Source organism: Harpia harpyja, chromosome 16 (assembly GCF_026419915.1).
Source record: "Harpia harpyja isolate bHarHar1 chromosome 16, bHarHar1 primary haplotype, whole genome shotgun sequence".
In the NCBI taxonomy this organism is placed as follows: domain Eukaryota; kingdom Metazoa; phylum Chordata; class Aves; order Accipitriformes; family Accipitridae; genus Harpia; species Harpia harpyja.
Window position 1 is genome coordinate 19,355,732 of NC_068955.1, and position 19,681 is coordinate 19,375,412.

General features: G+C 37.3%; 1 protein-coding gene across 6 annotated transcripts in view; it reads right to left on the minus strand.

Moving 5' to 3' along the window:
* The window catches only part of INSC (INSC spindle orientation adaptor protein), a 149,631-nt gene that overhangs the window by 12,049 nt on the left and 117,901 nt on the right, over positions 1-19,681 (minus strand). For all 6 annotated transcript variants that reach the window (XM_052811693.1, XM_052811692.1, XM_052811690.1 and 3 more), the window contains exons 8-9: positions 12,527-12,698; positions 9,673-9,851 (exon numbers count right to left, since the gene is read on the minus strand). In XM_052811693.1, coding sequence (XP_052667653.1) covers positions 9,673-9,851; positions 12,527-12,698 — 351 coding nt within the window. The remainder of the gene's footprint in view (positions 1-9,672; positions 9,852-12,526; positions 12,699-19,681) is intronic.

The window sequence follows — 19,681 nt, forward strand, 5'->3', positions numbered from 1 at the left end:
CAGGAAAATAGATAAAAAGGACTGGAAAAAATAGATACAAAAGCCTCTTTCAGAACTGAAATAATTTTGAAAGACTTGAAAATATTTAACATGGAATCTTTACTGTTCAACTGCAATATTTATTATCAATTTCATTAATTGTTCAAGACATTTCTTGTAAAAGATTACACTCCAAGATTATAAAGGACTGGCACCTGAGACAATTTATGATTCTTGCAACTTTTCTGGATTCCTAAGCCATACAATGAACTTGTAGTCAGCTCAAAGTATAAAAAAGAAAATATCCTGAACACAGGACATATGAGCTCTGATCACCTGCAAGTGCTATCCTACCATGCAGAAAGTCTGTGCTGAAGCCACCCACAAATTACTGTACCCTAGTGATATCTTGGTATGTGGGATCTGCAGATGTGTTATTAAGCAAAGACTGTCAGAGATTTTCCAGAGAAAAAAAGAAGTTGCTTCATCATATGTGGAATTTTTTTAATGAAACATCTGATCTCACATTCTATTGCCAAACCTAATGCAAGATTATAGTGGACTCCCTTAAAAACCATGTGCTGCAAGAACCGATCCCATTCAGCATAATTCCCTGCCTCAGCGCCTGTATGTCTGCTAGGCAGATCTGTTCTGGAGCTAGATCTTGATCCATGCATCTCCAATATCTGTATTCTAACAGAGGTCTCCAATAGACTAACCCAGGCTAGTCCACACTCTGGTCCCTGTTATCCAGATCCATCAAAAATTGCAAGTGCTTCTCTATTGCAGGACTCCGATAAACCTGGTAGCTGCAGCTTTCTCTGCGGGAACTGGCAGCCCAAAAACCACTGTAGTAACCACAGAAAAATAGACTTGATCAACAAATAATGAACTAATACATTTGTTTGCCACCAGATGAAAGCTGAATTATTCAAGTCAGTGTCACATGATTTACACTACTAAAAACAACCGGAGGAACAGGCCTCTCAGGTTTATCCCTGCATTCACCACCTACCTGTTAATATGTGCTATGCACTATGCACCTAAACCGCATCACAGTGAGACACAGTAAAACACAAAATGCCAGGAAGAGAATTCTCAGGCCAGCTCATGTTTTAGCACCTTTTGAAGAGGCACCAATGGATCAAGATGTTAACATGCAGATAGCTTCACTGGGACTAGTAAGATTTTTCACAAGACTAAGAGGCTAAGTAGTTAACTTTCAGAGCTTAAAAAACCATATCCAAAATCAAGAAGCTATGAAAGTTCACCTTTAAATAGTTTGTTGGTGAACTAAGTATGCAGGGGCATTTGCAGGGGAGGGGGCTCCCCTTTAGGTCCATGGAAAATTTCCCTATTTAATAAATAAACTTAAAAATAATACAGAGATTTCATACATTCCAAATGTCAGTACAGCATCATGTTGCTAGTCTCGCAGTTGCCCTGGAAATTAATCTAAAACCTAACTAAAAATCTCTATTTCTCTAGGCAAAATAAGTAAACACAGAGTGAACACAGATACCTCACTGTAGTGACAATATCATCCATTATTATAAAATTGGCAGTGTTGATCTTGTTGGTTACTGTAGTAAACAAAATCCATTTTTATAATTTGAAAGGTGGTTTTAGTACCACATAGTTTCCTTCCACTTACCCAGCCGTTCACACATACTGAATTTATGAATGATGAACTTTCCTTTTCAGTTCTGGAGTCTGCTTTGCAGTGAACCATAGGAATTTCAGTTGTCAAGAGTGATTTAAATTTGAGAAACCATGGTTAATTATGAACCTTTAAAATAGTTTTGTTCAAAACCTCTTGAAGAACAGTCAGCTTGGAAATTCTGTTGCTAAAAAAATGTAATCACTAACACTATAATAACCTTTTTACTTCTGAGCAACTAATAGTGAACAATGCTCATTAACCAGTGCACAAAGTACTGAACGTTTGTTGCAAAAGTGAAAACTAGATGCAAATGCCTTGTTATAAACTAAGATACATACACTGAGAGTGTAAATCTCAAATGCTTTAGTTAACAAAGAGATATAAACCTATAGAGTGCATATGAAACAGAAGGCTTCTTTGATAACCTTCCCTTAACAGGAGATTTAAGATGATCTAAAAGTGTTTCTCATTATTGTGAAACCAGCTACTCAGGAAGAAAAATGCAACAGGATTTGGAAGATGAAAGCATACGTTTTAGCCTGTTAAAGGGGCAGTATCTTCCACATTTGAGGGTCACTTACCTCACTTGGGGAGGGGGAAGTGTCTACAGAGCTGGAAGATGTGATGCTAATATACTTTTATTGATAATAAAGGCACACGGTTCAGTAAGCTTTTATTGACAGTCGTAACATAAATAGAAAGCCACAAGCTCACAATGAGAATTAGCAAGTTATTTAATTGAGTGGAAAAGTAGATCAATATAGAATTGCTAATTCTCTTAGTTAATTACCCCCTTAAGGCTGATTCATCGCTAAGTAAAATTAATTCTTCTACATATTATGAGTATTTTGTAATTCCGTCAAATAAATGACATAAGGATAAATCAGAGAGTGTCTGCAAAGTTCCACATACCCATCTTCAGAAACAAAGGGGGATCTGACAACTAATCAGAAGCAAGATGGAGTCTTTGTTTCTGAATGTGAATTGAAAAGATCTGAACCTCATGATTCAAGATCAGTCCACAGGGAGACAGCAAAGGAGTACATACAGCAGGGGTCAAGAACAGGCATTACGTGAAGTCTGGGTAGAAAAACCTTTCAGGATACTATTTATTGGGAGAAATAACTTTGCTAAGAAATGTCTAGAAATTTTCTCTGGGACATTTTGTTGCTTAAAATAGAAAACTTAATTCCCATTGCTTCTGATAGCCATTTTTATGGTTGGGAATTCAGTTTTCTGCCTGAAAACAGAGAAATAAATATAGCTAGATAAGCAGATCAGTAGGTCTTTCTATCACCTGACTGAAAGAGGCAAACATCCCCCATAAAATAATAATAGCGGTTAAGAGACAGGAGCTGCTTGCGAAGTGTAGGTCTACTCTGAGACTGTGTCAGGGAACTATAATCTTGGAAAGCTGAGGCAGAGAAACACAGACTAAAACTAAAGGAATCTTACCCTTTGGAATGAAAGATGTCTTTACTACATTTTTATTTACTTTACTTCATATTGCTGACTAATCTAGCTAAGGAATAGGCAGAATAACCAGTTTCTCACATTTTTTGTTTTAAAGAAGCACATAGGAAATGCATCCTGCATGGGTCACATGCTGAATGGGCATGTCCCATAAACCAGGTCACATGACTCTAACATAGCAATGGAGCTAAAGTGTGTCTCCTCCTTCCCTTCTGAGGCCACAATTTTCTGTCTTTCAGATGAAAATCCAGGGGAAAAAAAATAATCATCCCTCAGACTTCTGTCACGGTATTAGAAAGCTTCTTAGATTTTGAAACTGACTCAATCAACCGAAGACACCTAAGACATCTGATCTCCCTAGAGCAGAGCACAGTTTGGCCTAAGCCAACACACAGTTGTAGGAAACACCTTTGCTTGTCTAGCTAGTCCAATTGGAATTAGGGTTTGAGTATGTGGGAGGAAAGTTAATTACTCCCTTTTTAAAGGAGGCAAAAAGTGCAGAGAACTAGTCCAACTGCCACTAACTCAAGCAGAGTGGTCAGGAAGTAATTTGTGGTGCCCTCCTAGAAGGTAACAGTTTTCTACCTGAGGAGGAAAAAGAAACAAGAAACTGTAATCTGCAGTTTTATAAGCTCACCTGCTCAGAACCAAGACTGAAATAACAACCTTCACCTAGACAGTAATTCTGTTTTGGAAAAAAGATCAGTGGCAAAATTCAGAGGCTGTTCGAAATCTCCTATCTCATTTCCTGAAGGACTGAAGACAAAAAGACAACAAATGCAGCAAAATGCATACACAACCATGTCTGACTTACAGCTTTATGACTGGTACAGCCTGCAGCAAAGTCTCTTGTTTATAGTTTCTGCAGTAAAGAGCCCAGCACCAGCCTGATTGTACTGTGAACCTGGCAGGCAAGGGCAGAAAATAAAAACTGCAATGAATTGTGCTGACATGGCATGTTTCCTCTAGAGAGACTTTACACTGAGTAAGTGCAATGTCTGCCCAGCTTTACAGATGATTAAACAAAAATGCAGAGAAGTTAAATTGCTTCTTCAAAATCAGAGCAGCAGCAGCAGCAGCAATATTAAGAATCGATCCCAGGAATAAAAACCTCACCACACTAAGCTAGCAAACAATAGCAGATTTCTTCAACTGAGATGAGGTTTTACTCTTCCAACTGAACCTATTGGTTTGCAAGTTGGAGCACATTGTCTTATCCTGCATCAAATCTAAATGTGAAAGGCAGAATTGTAACTAAACAGGCATTTTGTCTCCAAAAAATTTAGTGTTTGAGAGAGACAGTCAGTATTGGACCCCTGAAATGTAACAACCCCTAACATTGACCACATAATGCCAGTCAATACTATTACTTGTATTTTTATATTGGTCGAATGTATATGCAAAGACAGTGATAACCAGTTAAAAAGAAAGAAAGGACATTAGGGAAGTGATTACAGTCTTACACAGAAAACTAATTAGGATATCAATGTTATAATGGCATGATTAAAGTTCAGATACAGTCATGTGACTTTTGGCCTAATTATCATTTTTGCATCTGTTACTGACAGTCTTGTTTCTTGTTTAATTTCTTAAGGTTTATTAAATAACTTAATTATGTAATTTATCACCTCTCTTTCTAGCTATATTAGTTGAAAACACGTTTTCTCAGTGTGATCTAGTCAATACTGGAAAGGATCACACAATTTTAGCGTATAGTTTACCAACCACAGTTCACAACCAGAACACTGAGAGGGAGGGTAATCCTAACCGCACATCTAGTCACCACTATACTAACGTCAGAGCTGGATGTGAACAGAGACCTGTGCAAGTAAACTGTGCAGGTACCCTTTTATGACCTAGTTGTCCTTAAGTAAAGACTTTGTGTTGCATTTTTACCCACAGTGTGTAAATCTACAAAAGTGTATTGAACTGCAGAAAGGATGTGTGAGCATGCAGTTGAACCACTTGGGACTGTTAAATATTACTTTGCAGCTGATCCTGAAAATAATTTTCAAGAACTAGACAGGAAGCTTAGGCTTACTAAAGTCAGACCTGACAGGCAGACCACCAAAATTTCCTCCTAACCCTGTCACTGGCTGCTTGTGTAACATGCCATAGGTGATTGAGTCCCAGGGTACCACATGCATTTCTTCTCTGGGACAGACCAGCTGATGGCCCAGCAGTGGAAGGGGTATTCCTCTTCTGATCCAACTGGGAGAGGGAGCTCCTCCTTCCATACTTCTTTTGCTCCAAGAAGAGAGCTTTAAAAAGCATAAATGAGGACTCTTCATCAACTGCCTTCCCCCTGACCAGCAATGATTTTGTCTAATAATTCTTGTCAGATGTAAGGAAGACACACACCTAACACAGGCTGCACTGCTCCAACTCTACTTCAAGCTCCCTGTTCTTGTTAGCCCATACCAGCTTCCATACATATGGGAAAATTTGGACAGCAGTTTAAAAAAAATGCAGTCAGGAATTCCACAGTCTTCATGAAAACAAGCAGAAACAAAAAGCAGTGGGCAAGGAGTAATAAATTCCCCAGTGTTCAAGAAACTCAGCTTGAGAAGTAGTCCTGCAAGTTCCTTTCATCCAGGCAGGGATTTTCAAAAGAAGTCTAAAAGACCTGTTAATATTCTTCTCGTTAAAAACATTGCTCTCAAAGTCTTTCACTGGGTGTTAGGCAACATTTAAAAATCAAAACTTCTTTATGTTGAAGTCAAATCTGTCTCTGCTCTCCTCTTGACCCTACAATCTCCCATGTAAGAGGAAAAAGGGTGAAAAAGGCAACAAAAGGAAAATGCAAATGCCCTGAAAAAAATGGGAGCAGAGAAAAGGATGTGGTACCTAGAGGAAGAATAGTATTGAGGGTTTCAAATCTTAAATGAGACAGAAGGTCTCAGCTTCAGAGCCTGCAGCACCTCCCAAACACCATGAAAACAGGAAAGAATTTAGCAGAAAAAAAAGCAGCAACCATTTGCATTTTCTCCTTCCAACTTAAAAGACTTTCTCCACCTCGGACCTTTTTGAAACATAATTCACTGATTTTTAGACCTAGAAATAACCACTTTAAAATGGATGTGTTCACTGCACATTAATTCTTTGTCTGCCTGAATAACAGAAGATCAGAACCTGTTAGACTATACCTCCACAACTTCACGGGTAAGGTGAGAATACTAGCAACACTGAAGAGACAAGTGGGAATGCAGAGAGAAAAATTTTATTATACATAAACAAGCTGTGCACAAACATACATATTTCATGTTTTTATATGTACAGTCTAACATGATGGTTAAAGTCAGGAAGGCCCTGAATGATAAGGGTTTTGGCTAAACCCTTCTTCTGACAGTGCTTAAACTCCATTAAGACATCTGACTGTATACATTACCCTGCTGAATTTAGGCATGAACCCTCTGAAAGGGTATTTTCATGCTCCTTTGAAGTAAAAAACCTGCTATCCAGAAAGTAAGTATCTGCAGCAAGAAAAAGAACATGGCACATTCATATCCATTTTGACCTAAAACTAGAGGCTAATGTATCTGGAAATTACGGCTTTATCTGACAACTCTTATACAAAGTATTTTGTTATAAAACTAAGCAATCTCAATGTAATACTGCTGGTTACAGAAGAAATACATGCTTCTATAAAATGGATAATGATTATCTTGTTTATCATTAAATTCAGCACTCAGTTCTAGATTTCTTACCTGACCTAATCTAACACTGCCTGGGAAATGAAAGAGGAAGGAGGTTGATTTTCATATAGTGAAGGCAGGAAATGTCTGTTATCACTTGCACACAAAAGCTTTTCAGAAGTCAAAAGAAAGAACACTTTTAGAGGAAAATACTTTCAGCAGGCAACACACAATGCATCTGACATCCAACTCCTGGGCAGAATGTTATTTATTTATACCATGATGGAGGGTGATAACTAATCAGTGCTAGCTGTCCTTAGAAAGGCTGATAGAAGGACATACTGTGACTTTAAGACAAGGTAAAACAGCACAAATGAAAACAAAACTCACTTTTCTTTTCTTGCATTTCAGCCATCTCTCTCCCATTTTTGGCTTACAGTGAGCAAGCTTCAGTCTATTTTGGCAAATTACAATTTTCTTAAATGAGCAGTAATGCTGAAGTAGTAATGTATTTAGAAATATTGGGTAGTTTTCTATAGGATAATTGTGTTAAACTAAAGCTCTGTATGAGAAACAGGGCATTTAAGTTTGAGGGGCTCTTTTATAACGTCTTATGATAATTAGACCATATTGTTGTATTTGCTATGAATCTTATTCTTACTTTGGTTAATTGTTTCAACATTTAGTATAGCTTAATTCTAATTCATCTATTTTATTGGCCAGGACGACTTGATCATTCAGAATGGACATTAGTCCTTAAAAACATATTTCCACAGTGGTTGCATATTCCAAAATAAATCCTTGAATCAAAAAATTTCCAAACTTACTCAACTTTAATCTACATGTCCTTAGGCAAATGTCTACTGGCTGGGACATAATAATATATATAATGGGAAAAGTTAGTAACTATGCTATGTACCTAAAGGGAATTAAAGTATATATATCAAAAGCCAAAATGGCAATTTAGAATACCCTTATAAAATACAGTATTGTAGTGTTGCTTTTATCTCTGGCTGAGTGTGTTTTCCTCATTGCAACAACTAGGCACAGAGCAAATTAAAAAGCAAAATATTCCATAAAACTGTCATAATTGGCAGACACACACGCCCCCCCAGAATAATACTGAAACAACTACCCTTTTGAAAGGTGAGCAATCTACTCAAACACACACTTGTTCAGGAATTCTAAGGAAAACCTAAGGCTGTTGCATTACCAAACCCACTTGACTAGTGACAGCTCTTAAAGAGAAGAGGAGCAGCACTCACAGATTCCACCTGAATACCAGGTGCTCAGTAACGGAAGAACACAAGGTAGGATTTTATAGTCCCCATTGCTGCAGAAATAACAAGGATTCAGCTCAGAAACTTACTGCAGCACACCACAGAAAACGTCACACCTTTCTGATCTAGTTTTTCATTCCAAGAAGGAATGCAAGGGGTTATTGGGGATGAAATCTCCTCAGTTCTTGGAAGGAAGCCACTCAGTTCTCTGTTCCTCTAGCTAATGAGATGTCCTGCAAGTTGCAAAAGGCCTAGAACTAGTCTCTTACCTAATAAAGTCATACATATTTCTTTAAATGTCTGCCTTCCTCATACAAAGAAGGAGCTTGCTATGCTGCCCACAGAGCAAACTGCAAACTCACAGCTGACAGCAGAATTAAGATGAGGGCATAAATAAATAAGGAAGACAAAAGTATGAGAGTGTACAGGAGGAATAAAAAAAGAACATAAAGAATTGCACAAATGTAATAATAGTATACAGCCATGTCAAACACAGCAGCTGACTTTCCCCAAAGAGCAATATAGTAATTATGGCTTAACTCCATCTTTTCATAAACACTCTTGAGCTGGAAAACTACTGAGTGCTATTAATATAAGCTAAAGCAGCCCTCACAACCCCTCTAGAACACCAATAATCAGTTTCTAAGGTCCTTTGTGCCTTGATTTCCATGGCCTGGCTCCTGTTGAAGGGTACACTGAGTTTTCTGTGGCAGTGCAGATCCCAAGTCTACCATAAATCATCTTTTGGCTACTTCAGAGATGGGAAGGGGATGGGCTTGTGAGGCTGAATTACAGACTTTTAGTTATATTCACAATGTCTCATAAACAGATGGAGGTTAACAGAGCCAACTAGCAACCTCCATCCCTTAGTAATAACTACTGAAACCCTCAGGCCTCATACTTGTTACTCTGCTGAGGCAAAATTAATCACTGAGATGCCAAATAAGCAGTGCCTCTGCGGCACCCCATTGCATGGCAGTACCTGAGAGGAACAAAAGTATTCCCTCTGACTTAATCTGTGCATTAGCACAGACCTTTAATTTTCTGTGTCGCTTTACTAAAAAAACTGGTGGGAAAAAAAGGGAAATGCAGAAGTACATCAGCAGTATTTGCCAGTAAAACTTGCAAGCCATCTACCACGCGGTTAGGACTTGATCCAAAGCCCACCGACGTCAATGGGCTGAGGATCAGATCCTTATTCAGCTTTTGGAGCTAATTCATCTTTGAACTGACAATTGTATATTTAGGCTGCAGTCTCCATTTATATCTTACTTGCCTCAAAGCTCTGTCCAGTCAAGTTTTGAATACCTCCAAAGATGGAGATTCCACAGCCAATCTGGGCCTCTGTGTCACTGTTTGGCCATCTTCATGATGAAAAAAAAATTCTAGTATCTTAGAAATATGGAACTTTGGTTTTGGTTTTGTTTGTTTTCAAAATCACATTAACAGCTGTCCTATTTCATAAAGCTCATAATAAAAAGGAACAGAAACAGATAAAGAGTGAGCCATATAATGAAAAGAACCAAGAACGGAAGACATGAAAGCAACTTACGTTTGACTATGTCAAAACAGATATAGAGCTGAAACCTGTTGACTTTTACACAAATGTGCTCAGACAGCAGCTTGCTGAGAAACCACTCACCTGATCTCTGGAATATGGAGTATCCACTATGTGTTTGTCTGAACATGCTGCTAGAAGAATCTTCATCGCATTTAACTGGAGCAATATTTCACAAGCCATGGTATCAAAGAAAGTAATATTGGCAAGAGCTGCTGAAGCCAGCAGGAAAACTTCACCAGATGAGGCTTCTTGGCACAGTTCTAGGAATGCAGAAAATAAGTTGAAAAAAAGTCATTCCTTCATTGCAAAAAACATGGTTCAATGTTTCAAAGCAATGTTTAAGCATCTGCAACTTGCATTAGTAATTGTAGTATCTAAGATCAAGTTCATAATCATCAAGATAAAAAACCAAACCAAAACAAAGAAAATAATCTTAATTTTGTCAATTATATAATATCATAGAATCGTAGAATCATTTAAGTTGGAAAAGACCTTTAAGATTATGGAGTCCAACCATTAACCTAGCACTGCCAAGTCCACCACTAAACCATGTCCCTAAGTGCCACATCTACACATCTTTTACATACCTCCAGGGATGGTGACTCAACCACTTCCCTGGGCAGCCTGTTCCAGTTCTTGATAACCCTTTCAGTGAATATTTTTTTCCTAATATCCAATCTAAATCTCCCCTGGCGCAACTTGAGGCCATCTCCTCTTGCTCTATTGCTTGTCACTTGGGAGAAGAGACCAACACCCACCTCACTACAACCCCATTTCAGGTAGTTGTAGAGAGCGATAAGGTCTCCCCTCAGCCTCCTTTTCTCCAGGCTAAACAACCTCAGTTCCCTCAGCCGCTCCTCACAGGACTTGTTCCCTAGACCCTTCACCAGCTTCATTGCCCTTCTCTGGACACGCTCCAGCACCTCAATGTCTTTCTTGTAGCGAGGGGCCCAAAAGTGAACACAGTATTTGAGGTGCGGCCTCACCAGTGCTGAGTACAGGGGGACGATCACTTCCCTAGTCCTGCTGGCCACACCATTTCTGATACAAGCCAGGATGCCGTTGGCCTTCTTGGCCACCTGGGCATATGTCACATTGTTATGGTGCTTTATAAGCAATATTAACATTAGGCACCTTCATTTGAACCACAAAAGCGGGGAAAGATAGAAAATACTTACCTGGACACCAAGTGTTTCTAACATTGATCTAATTAATGAGATGGTCTACCTAGTATACCATTCTACAGGGAATATTCCACTGAATGTTGTTCAACATAAAGCTTCATATAACTAAATAAAATTAAATACAGGAGTCAGAATGCTAACAGTAACTGATCCATAAGAGAGTAATTCTGCTATATGTCCTATTCTTTAGAACAAGATACATATACATGTGGCCCATCTCTAAATCTATTCCTCTGTAGTCAGATCATCCTGCGTATTTTCCAGCTTCAGTAAGAAGTGCTGAAGACACGGCTACCTTTTAATTCCTTGCACACATGTATTTTAACTAAGATCTGAATCACCTGGTAATTGGATTTCAGCATGGTTTAAAAATTAAACATATTACAGTAATTCAATTACTGAGTTATAAATATTACAAGGAAACTGGTGTGTGATTACTGAAACGGCTCTTCCAAAGTTATACATGTTCTATTTTTAATGCTCACATTTCTTGGGCAGAGTATATACTACTAAAATTCCTGTGGAATTTAAACAGTGACAATCAGGGAAATGCTCCACTTGCTAGTATCTTCTGGATAGGCTGTTCAGATCGTCCCTTGACTGTGTTACACTGTAACAACCTGGAAAATCATCTTAAATAAAATGTCAGATGCCTCTAGCAGTCTAGCTACAGCAGAACCAAGCTCAGCAGAGGTTAATTCCACCCACTGGTTTCAGGGCAGGTTCAGGGCAGAACCTTCAATATTTGTTGCTGGACAGTCTAGTCATCAGGAATAAATTTTTTCCTTGATTTCTGCAGCACTAGTTCTGTTTGGGCATATTGAAGAATGCCTAAAAACATCTCAGATAACTCCCAGCGACTGCAGAATTCTCAAGCACTGGCACTACTATACTCTTTTCTTGTTCTATTTAAAAAAAGAAAAAAACAAAAAATGCATGAAAATTGAAGGGCTGTAGTTTAACTGTAACCATTGGGCTCAGTATAGAAATATCCAAATGTATTGATCTATTATATATGAGAAATCAAATTAGATGACCCAAACTGTACTTTCTGACATGAGACTCTGGGAAACTGAATTTCCAGATCATAGAGAAGAAGAAAACACTTGACTGAAAGCTTCTGGTGTTTGAGAGGGATGGAACACAGCGCCAGAAATAAAAGATTCCTCTCTTTAGAAAGTAATGAGAAATATAATTTTATTTTTCTGAAGTGTCCTCACTGACCCAGGTTAAGGAAAACTTGCTGTTACCTTTGCCTCATTTTACCATGGATCAGAGACCTAGACAAGAAAGACGGATCTTTTATTTTCTTGTAACAGTGTCCATAATTATACTATACTGTACTTTTCCTTTGAAGTATCATACCAATGTAGATGCAGTGGTGAGCCTGAGTTCTAGCACATTTAGAAAATACAACAGGCATAAAGGTTATCAACTATTAAAAACTGCTCTTTTACAGACAAACATGGGACAAGAGGATACTTTGCTGAGTCTTTCCTGTGGCTGTTATGGTGGAATTTCACACAGATGTTATTTTGACAAATATGCAAAAATTCTATTCAAATATGGACTGGAGTAAAAAATACTATGTAATTACCAAATGCTCTGATTCAGAATTAAAAATTACTGAGTTCCTTTATCTATTAAGGAAAAAATGGCAAACATTATTTAGGGAATATTTCTAATGAAAGAGTCCTACCCCAACATGTTATTTTAACTGGAAAGACTCAGAAGTCCTATAAAGAACTTACTGACAAGTGCTGTTACAATTTCTTCCATATTTTCCAGAAAGCTGCTGAGATGCTGAGTGAACATGAGATGCGGAGATGTGATCTGTGCAATTACTGCTGCTGCTTCTGCATGAGTTGCTTCAGAATGGCTGTTATCAGTAAGAATGTCAGCCAGGCACAGTATCCCATCAACCTATGGAAAAACAATAGGTATAGGTTGGAAATACTCCAGGAAATACTTTTGCAACCAAAGATGGGTTTACAGTTCTCTTTTCTTGGCTGTGGCTAAAGTACTCAGTTTATTTTTAAAAATTACTTAAACTTGGTGGCATTTATGACATAAGAAGTTTCAATTTAGCAAATACAAATGAGTTCAGCGTGAAAGTTTGTTGAATAGCAAAGTCTTGCATTTTCTTCTCCCTTAATGTTTCTGCTGAATTCATTTTGGTCAAACAAACAAGTCTTTTCTGACAGACATCTCTAGTTAAACATTAATCCAAAAATAAGCTCTGATAAGCAAATGCTAACTGCTACTATGCCACAGCCTCATTTAAGCTCTTGTCTGAATGTGTCACACTGGAAAACTTGAGCCTGAGCGTGCAGTAAGTTCTTCGCAGACATATTTTTTTGCCACTTTTTTCTGAACTTGCCACAAAGCCAATGCAGGGTCAAAAAATACTATTAATGAGAGACCCTGGCCAAACCACACCTGATGAGCTTGCACAGCTCTCACATTAAAGCTAGGTCCGTATACCCCTTGCTTACTTGGAAGGGAAACAGAGATATGAGTAAAATGTACATAGGTTTATGCTTTTAGAGTGCCTGAAGTGTTCTGAACTGATTCCTTCCACAGTTTAGGCAGATACATCATATATGCACACCTTGCTCTGGATTACAGGAGACTCATTGACACAATGAAAGACTGCAACTGAGCATAGCCAATGGGATGGCTTAAACTGCAGAAACATATCAGCTGTTAACAACCAAACCCAGCAAAGGAGGGTTCTCTGTAGACAAGGACATAATCTGTGAACTTCCAAATTAACAGGACTATGTTTCTTCCACTGTTTAACATACCCTGAATAATTCATCAAGTTGTCAAGTAGGTAGGTAGATGTGCTTAGAGGGGACAGAGCACGAAGAATTATGTAATTAATTATGGACATGTTTATGTCAAATTCACATAAATTCACTAATTATAATCTTTATATGAATAAAACTAATGTAACTATAGGGATAGTTTACAAGTGATCAGAGCTTTTACAAACTTCATGGAGTAAATGTTTTAAAAACTGCGCTTATTTATTTATTTATTTGAAGTTCTGAAAAAGTGTGGTGTCAATTGCCTTATATGTTGCTTGGACACTTTATAGATACAAAGAGGAGTTATAAAGGCTTAGCACTGAAATAAACTTTAACAGTCAAACAAAAACAAACCCACGTTTATGTTGTACATTCACCAAGACTCTTTCTTAGGTCTGTTGTTCAGACTGCATTCTTCGTCTATTCAAAATTTCCTCAGAGCATGCACGTTAAGTCCTATCCATTATCTCCATGAAGGGTATTTAGCAAATCTCTTATTCACATTTTTGTTATTTATTAATACAGAATGTTGAGTTATCTTAATTACTTATCCTGCAATGGGCATGAATTAAATTACTTGATAAGCACTGACAGTTACTGTATTTTACAAGAAAAGCTCTCAGATTGATGGGAGCAAAAATTACCCTCTGGAAGATCATTCATTGGGATGCACTTTTTAATAGGCAATAGACTATATCATTGGAACTCTAATAACATAGATAAATACAAAAGAAATTATATCTCTATTTTGCCTCGGATTACAAATGGGATTTAGTATAGAAGCTCAAGTACTGGTAAGAAGAGGAATAAATTTTCAACATTAAACTTTTTCTTGACAAGCTTTCAACATGAATCTACCTACAGCAAAATATTTCCTCCTAGTTGTGGCAGAATTCTACAGCTTGAAACAGCGGATTCACATAATTCACTTGGCTTCAAGGTATATTAATAGATCTCAGTGTCAAGAATTAATATATGTCCTCACAAGATGATTTAGTAGCCAAAGTGTGCTAGACAATATCATATGCAAAACCCCCCAACTTTGTCACCTTGAAACCTCCCCAGATCACACCTTGTCTGGGGTCCGAAGGATGCTAATAACAACAGTCAGTATAAAAAGTTAAATATATTCCAAGGCATTAAAAAAATACTTCACAAGAAACTTCTAAGATCTGGTAACAGGATACAGCACTCTTCAGCTCTAAATTTACTGGTTAAAATTCACCTGGCCAACTCTTATTCAATGACCTTGACAAAATGACTTTAGAGTAGTTTTATGCTATTTCAGAACAAGTAATGGCTTATGAACGACAGGTACAAACACATTGTTAGATTTTTCCATCACCACTGATTGTTTATATCTACACTATAAAATATAAGCTTCTAACAATACAGGGCTGTACTTAACTTTTAAATTACATCTTTGATTTTTGTATTTGCTAAGTAATTGTTTTTGGAAATTGGGAGTTGTTGAATTGTAAATAGAATTGGATATATGTTTTTATTCAGCATAAAGGTAAAATACATATTTTGGATCCATGAAAGCCAGCACTAGTGAGTTTCCTTTCTATTCAGAATCATGTAAAATACTAACAAATTCAGCCTAAAGTTTGCTCTGTACACTTTCGTCTTCCATCTTAAATATAGAAAATAAAATAATTCTACTTCAGCAGGCAACCCCATTTATAAGTGTCTACCAATAAATTTTAAAATGACAGGGGAACAATCTAATAAAAGCACTTTAACATCGAAAAAGAAATTGCTGCTCAAAGCATTTTTATAATTAGCTTTCACACTGAAAGGAACTTTGGATGGCTGCCCTGTTTTCTGTTTAATTTTGGTGAATTAATCAGCTAAACGTCAAATCTGTTCATCACCTTGGCAATACAAAAGAACCAGTTAGCCAGATAATGCAAACAAATGAATTCCATGAATGCAACAAGATGCTGTGGAGACCCTGCATTTGAGGAATGGCGTTCAGTAAATGCTTGATCACTAATATTTTAATATTGATAACTGGAAAAATGCCAGGAACTTACATCCTTATGAGCATAGCCCTGTTATAGAAACTTAATCCAAGTGACAAAATAAATGCTTGACCGCTTTACTGCATAGATCAAGTCTTCTGAAAGGAAATAATTTCTTTTCTCTGCAACATGAATGAATGAGTTCTGGGGCAGACCTCTTCTTTCTTCAGTATACCTGTTCTTCCTCCTAAATATATTAAATAAAACTAGGCATCTGTTAAAGATACCAATACAGAGCTTGGGATGAAGTGCATTAATGACTTCATGATTTGAAATATTACACACAACAACAGTCTTAACTCTCTGCTTTCCACAAGGAGGTTCAAGGCAGGCTTTCCATGCCACTCTGGCAACCAAGACCCATTGCTTTCTTTTTAATAATGTCTCTCTTCATTTGTATAAAATGCTGCTGAAGGTCTTTTCTCATACTACGACTTTCTCTAACATTCCTGTTTGCCCACTCTTAACATTCAGACGATCACTACATATTGGTAAACTTTCTCAAAGGTTTTTTTCAAGTTCTCTATATTGATCTCCCAAGTCATCTTGCTGATATTGGAAAGCCTTACAGGCTATCGGCTGATTTCCCACTGTCAAATCCACGGATAACACTATCAGCCTACAGCTGGGTGCTTCTCATAAGCTTCTCATAAATGTCCACAAATACTATTCCAAGTAATCAAAGCTACTGCAGCAATTCCATGGTAGCAGCAGTGACCAGTGAACAGAACTGTAATGACTTTTATAACTACTGCTGTACTACAGTGGCCATGGGACCTAATTTATAAGCCATGTTGTTTACTCTACAGAATAGTGTGGGGCTGAATAAAGGTTGAATGGTTCCCAGCTCAGTAGCTTTAAAACTGCTGGCAATAACCTTAGCTTTGTATCTAAATTGGCTGTGAGTGGGTGCTTTAGTTCATGGCAACTTCAACTAAAGCTTCCCTTTTAAACTTCTGTCCTTCAGAATGTGGTCAAGCTAATTAAGAGGTATTTGTTCTTCCTCATATTTAGCCATCAAGGGGCAGTGTGAAGATGATCTGATCTATATGAGGAATATTGTTATATTGCGTGAAAAAAAATATATCTCAACCTTCTCTCTCTCAAAAAAAAGGGGAGATAGTTGGCTGCATCAGCTTGAAGGATACATCAAATGTGGCAATGCCTAAGTAGCAACCTTGCAGCCATGCTGCAGGAAGAGACAAACTGCAGAGCGAGATGAATTAACAAGTTCCTTATTCTGGGCTGACTAGGAGTGAAAGGATAAACAGTAGGTAAACCTTTTCTCCCTACAAAACCTAGGGAAAGCAGTCAAGTAGTCACCTCGCAGTGCGTGTTCTTTGGCACTCAGAGATGCTCTAAGCTTGTTGCAGATAAAAAGTACAACTGTTTATCAAAGAGTTAATAGAGAATAAGTCATTTTACAGAAAGGATGGACAAGATCAATAAGATCGACATCCACACTTCTCTCTTGTCTTTGCTTCAAGGATAAGGGAATAGCTGGCTTTGAGCTCCCTCAATTTTGAAGACTGATATGAAGGGTAAGACAGGCTTTTAAAGTTTTATTTCTGTAGTTGATAAAAGAAACTGGGAACTGTGCTGCTATTAGCCTAGCAGCTCACATATTCCCACTGCCATAAATCACAGCTTACATTGCTTCAAACTACCCTCTACAAACATAGGTGAACCGCTCAAGGATACATTCAACTTTCCTCATCTACTCCTCACATGCCTCCAATGCTACATGATAGCTGCTGAGTTGCTACAAAGGGCAGAAGGAGAAGACGACAGCAAAGGAATTCACTTGCAGTTATGTAAAACTCTATAGTATAGATCCTTCTACTCAACCACTGTTGGTGTTTATAGAATTGGGATGCATTGATAAAACAGAAGGAAAACTACTGAACACAAATGAGTACAGTGGCTTGGAAAAAAGACATTTGCAATGGCCTTTGTACTCAGCATTTGTTACATTCTCTTTCTCCTGTCCTGTCACAAATAAAAGACAATCACAATAATTACTGTGTTATCTGTAATCTCAGGAGCATACAAGAATAGAGAACTATTTGTGTTCACATATGATAAAGTTAGAGATTAAATTCTTCAAGTTACATGACACATGACAGAAGCCAAAGGTTTCTCAGATTCTTTTGCCTTACATTTTGGAGGGCTGGATATACTGGCTTGTTTTTACATTGCAGGAAATCTATTCCTATTTGTAGGATTTTCTTGATATCTGCATTACAAATTCCAGAAAGTACATGCTTGTTTCTTTTAAATAATGGATAAGGCTTTATATATTATACTTTGGGGCCTGAATTTCATTAAAATGAAGCCACATGGACACAAAAAGGACTCAGCAACAAGATGAGAGGAACTGTCATGTGTTATATAAGAATGCTGAACAAGATACTGGGACCTGAAGTCTGAGTTAGGGAAAGACCATATATTAGTAGTTTTCACATAGCCCTCATTTTTATTTACCCTGGGGGATCATAGTCGGAGAAAAAGAAAAAAAAAAACACCTCAACTATTCCTATAAACAAACAGGGGCTCCAAGGTTATGCATAGCAAGGCACTCCAGAAAATGAGATGTGCTCACTGAAAAAAACATGCTCCCATCATCTAGTTTTAAATAAATAATGTCACAGACACTTCATTGCATGAGGGCATATTCTCAAACACCTGGTATCTGGCATTTAAAAACAAGAACACTCTTTCAACGTGTTTGATTACTTTGTGTCATTTAGGTTTTGGTGTGACACCATGGATTTTATTTTCAAGAAGTGTCTGTTAGTGTACCTCTTCATGCGAAAAAAAAAAAAAATCCCATGCACACCACATTTTTAGAGGACCCTCTTCATCTATTACAGTAATGAGAAAGTGCCTCTATCCAAAAAGAGCAGCATGGGGGTCATAGCCAGAGAATCAGTCATTATCAACTAATCTAACTCTTCACAGTGTCTTTCTTCTCTCAGGAAAAGTATCTGATAATCTTCCTGCTAGAATTCTGGATGTGTTTAAGTCAATACTTTCAAATCTTAACATGATTATGCTAAAGACTTAATAAAAAAGCTTATTATTATTAATTATTACTGTAATTTCACATACAACTTCTTCTCTCATCAGATTAAAATTCTCGAACAGGTCATTTTACCATGAAGTTAGAAACAAACATAACCCTAACCTATGCTCAAAGTATGACAATGAAAACACCACAGCAGAAAGTAGAGAGTTACATTAGAAAGGTAGAGAGAATGAATGAGCAATGGAGATAGCACAGGATGTGACTTTTTTTACTGTTACTTTAAATATGAGATTCTGCAAATGCATTTAGAAACAGATCCTTATGTAAACAATTTTCCTGCAAATATTCCTCATTTCAACGGTGTCAGTCAGTTTAGCCTAAAAAATATCCAGTCTCTGAAATACAAGGCCTCTACAGTATTTGAATCACAGGTACACTAATTAAACACACCATAACAGTAGGACATTTATCTAATAGAATGAATTAAATATATACAGCAACTTGTTCAGAAAATATGTTTTTATGTCTAAATTCACATAATTGCCAAAACTGACTCAGTGCTTCACCCATGTTGTTCTTTCTAAAACTTTTTGTTGCTTTTAAGAAAAGCACTATGAGGCACTAAATGTTAATATAATTGTTTGCTCCATTCATTGCTTCACAATGGCTGTTCAATTATTTTAATAAATTAATTTAAATAAGTTAGCTCCAGAACCGACCTCATACGTGCCAGATTTTTATTGGCAGAGAATTTTTACAAGCAAGTTATAGAGCTTTATGATAGCCATTTATAATGAAAACACTCACAGCACTTTAGCTATAAAACTTTTAGTGAGCAACTCAATAAGAGTCCATTCGTGTTGTAATAACAACAGAGGAAATTGCTACCCTTATTCAAACAAGAATTTAAAAAAAGTAAAAAAGTAGCATTTTTCATCTGGTGAAAATTGATGGAACTTCACTGGCTGCAGCAGGCTCAAGCTATTTGGTCCTAAGATTCGTCTCCTGACAGGAAAATCTCCTTGGGTCTCCTACAAA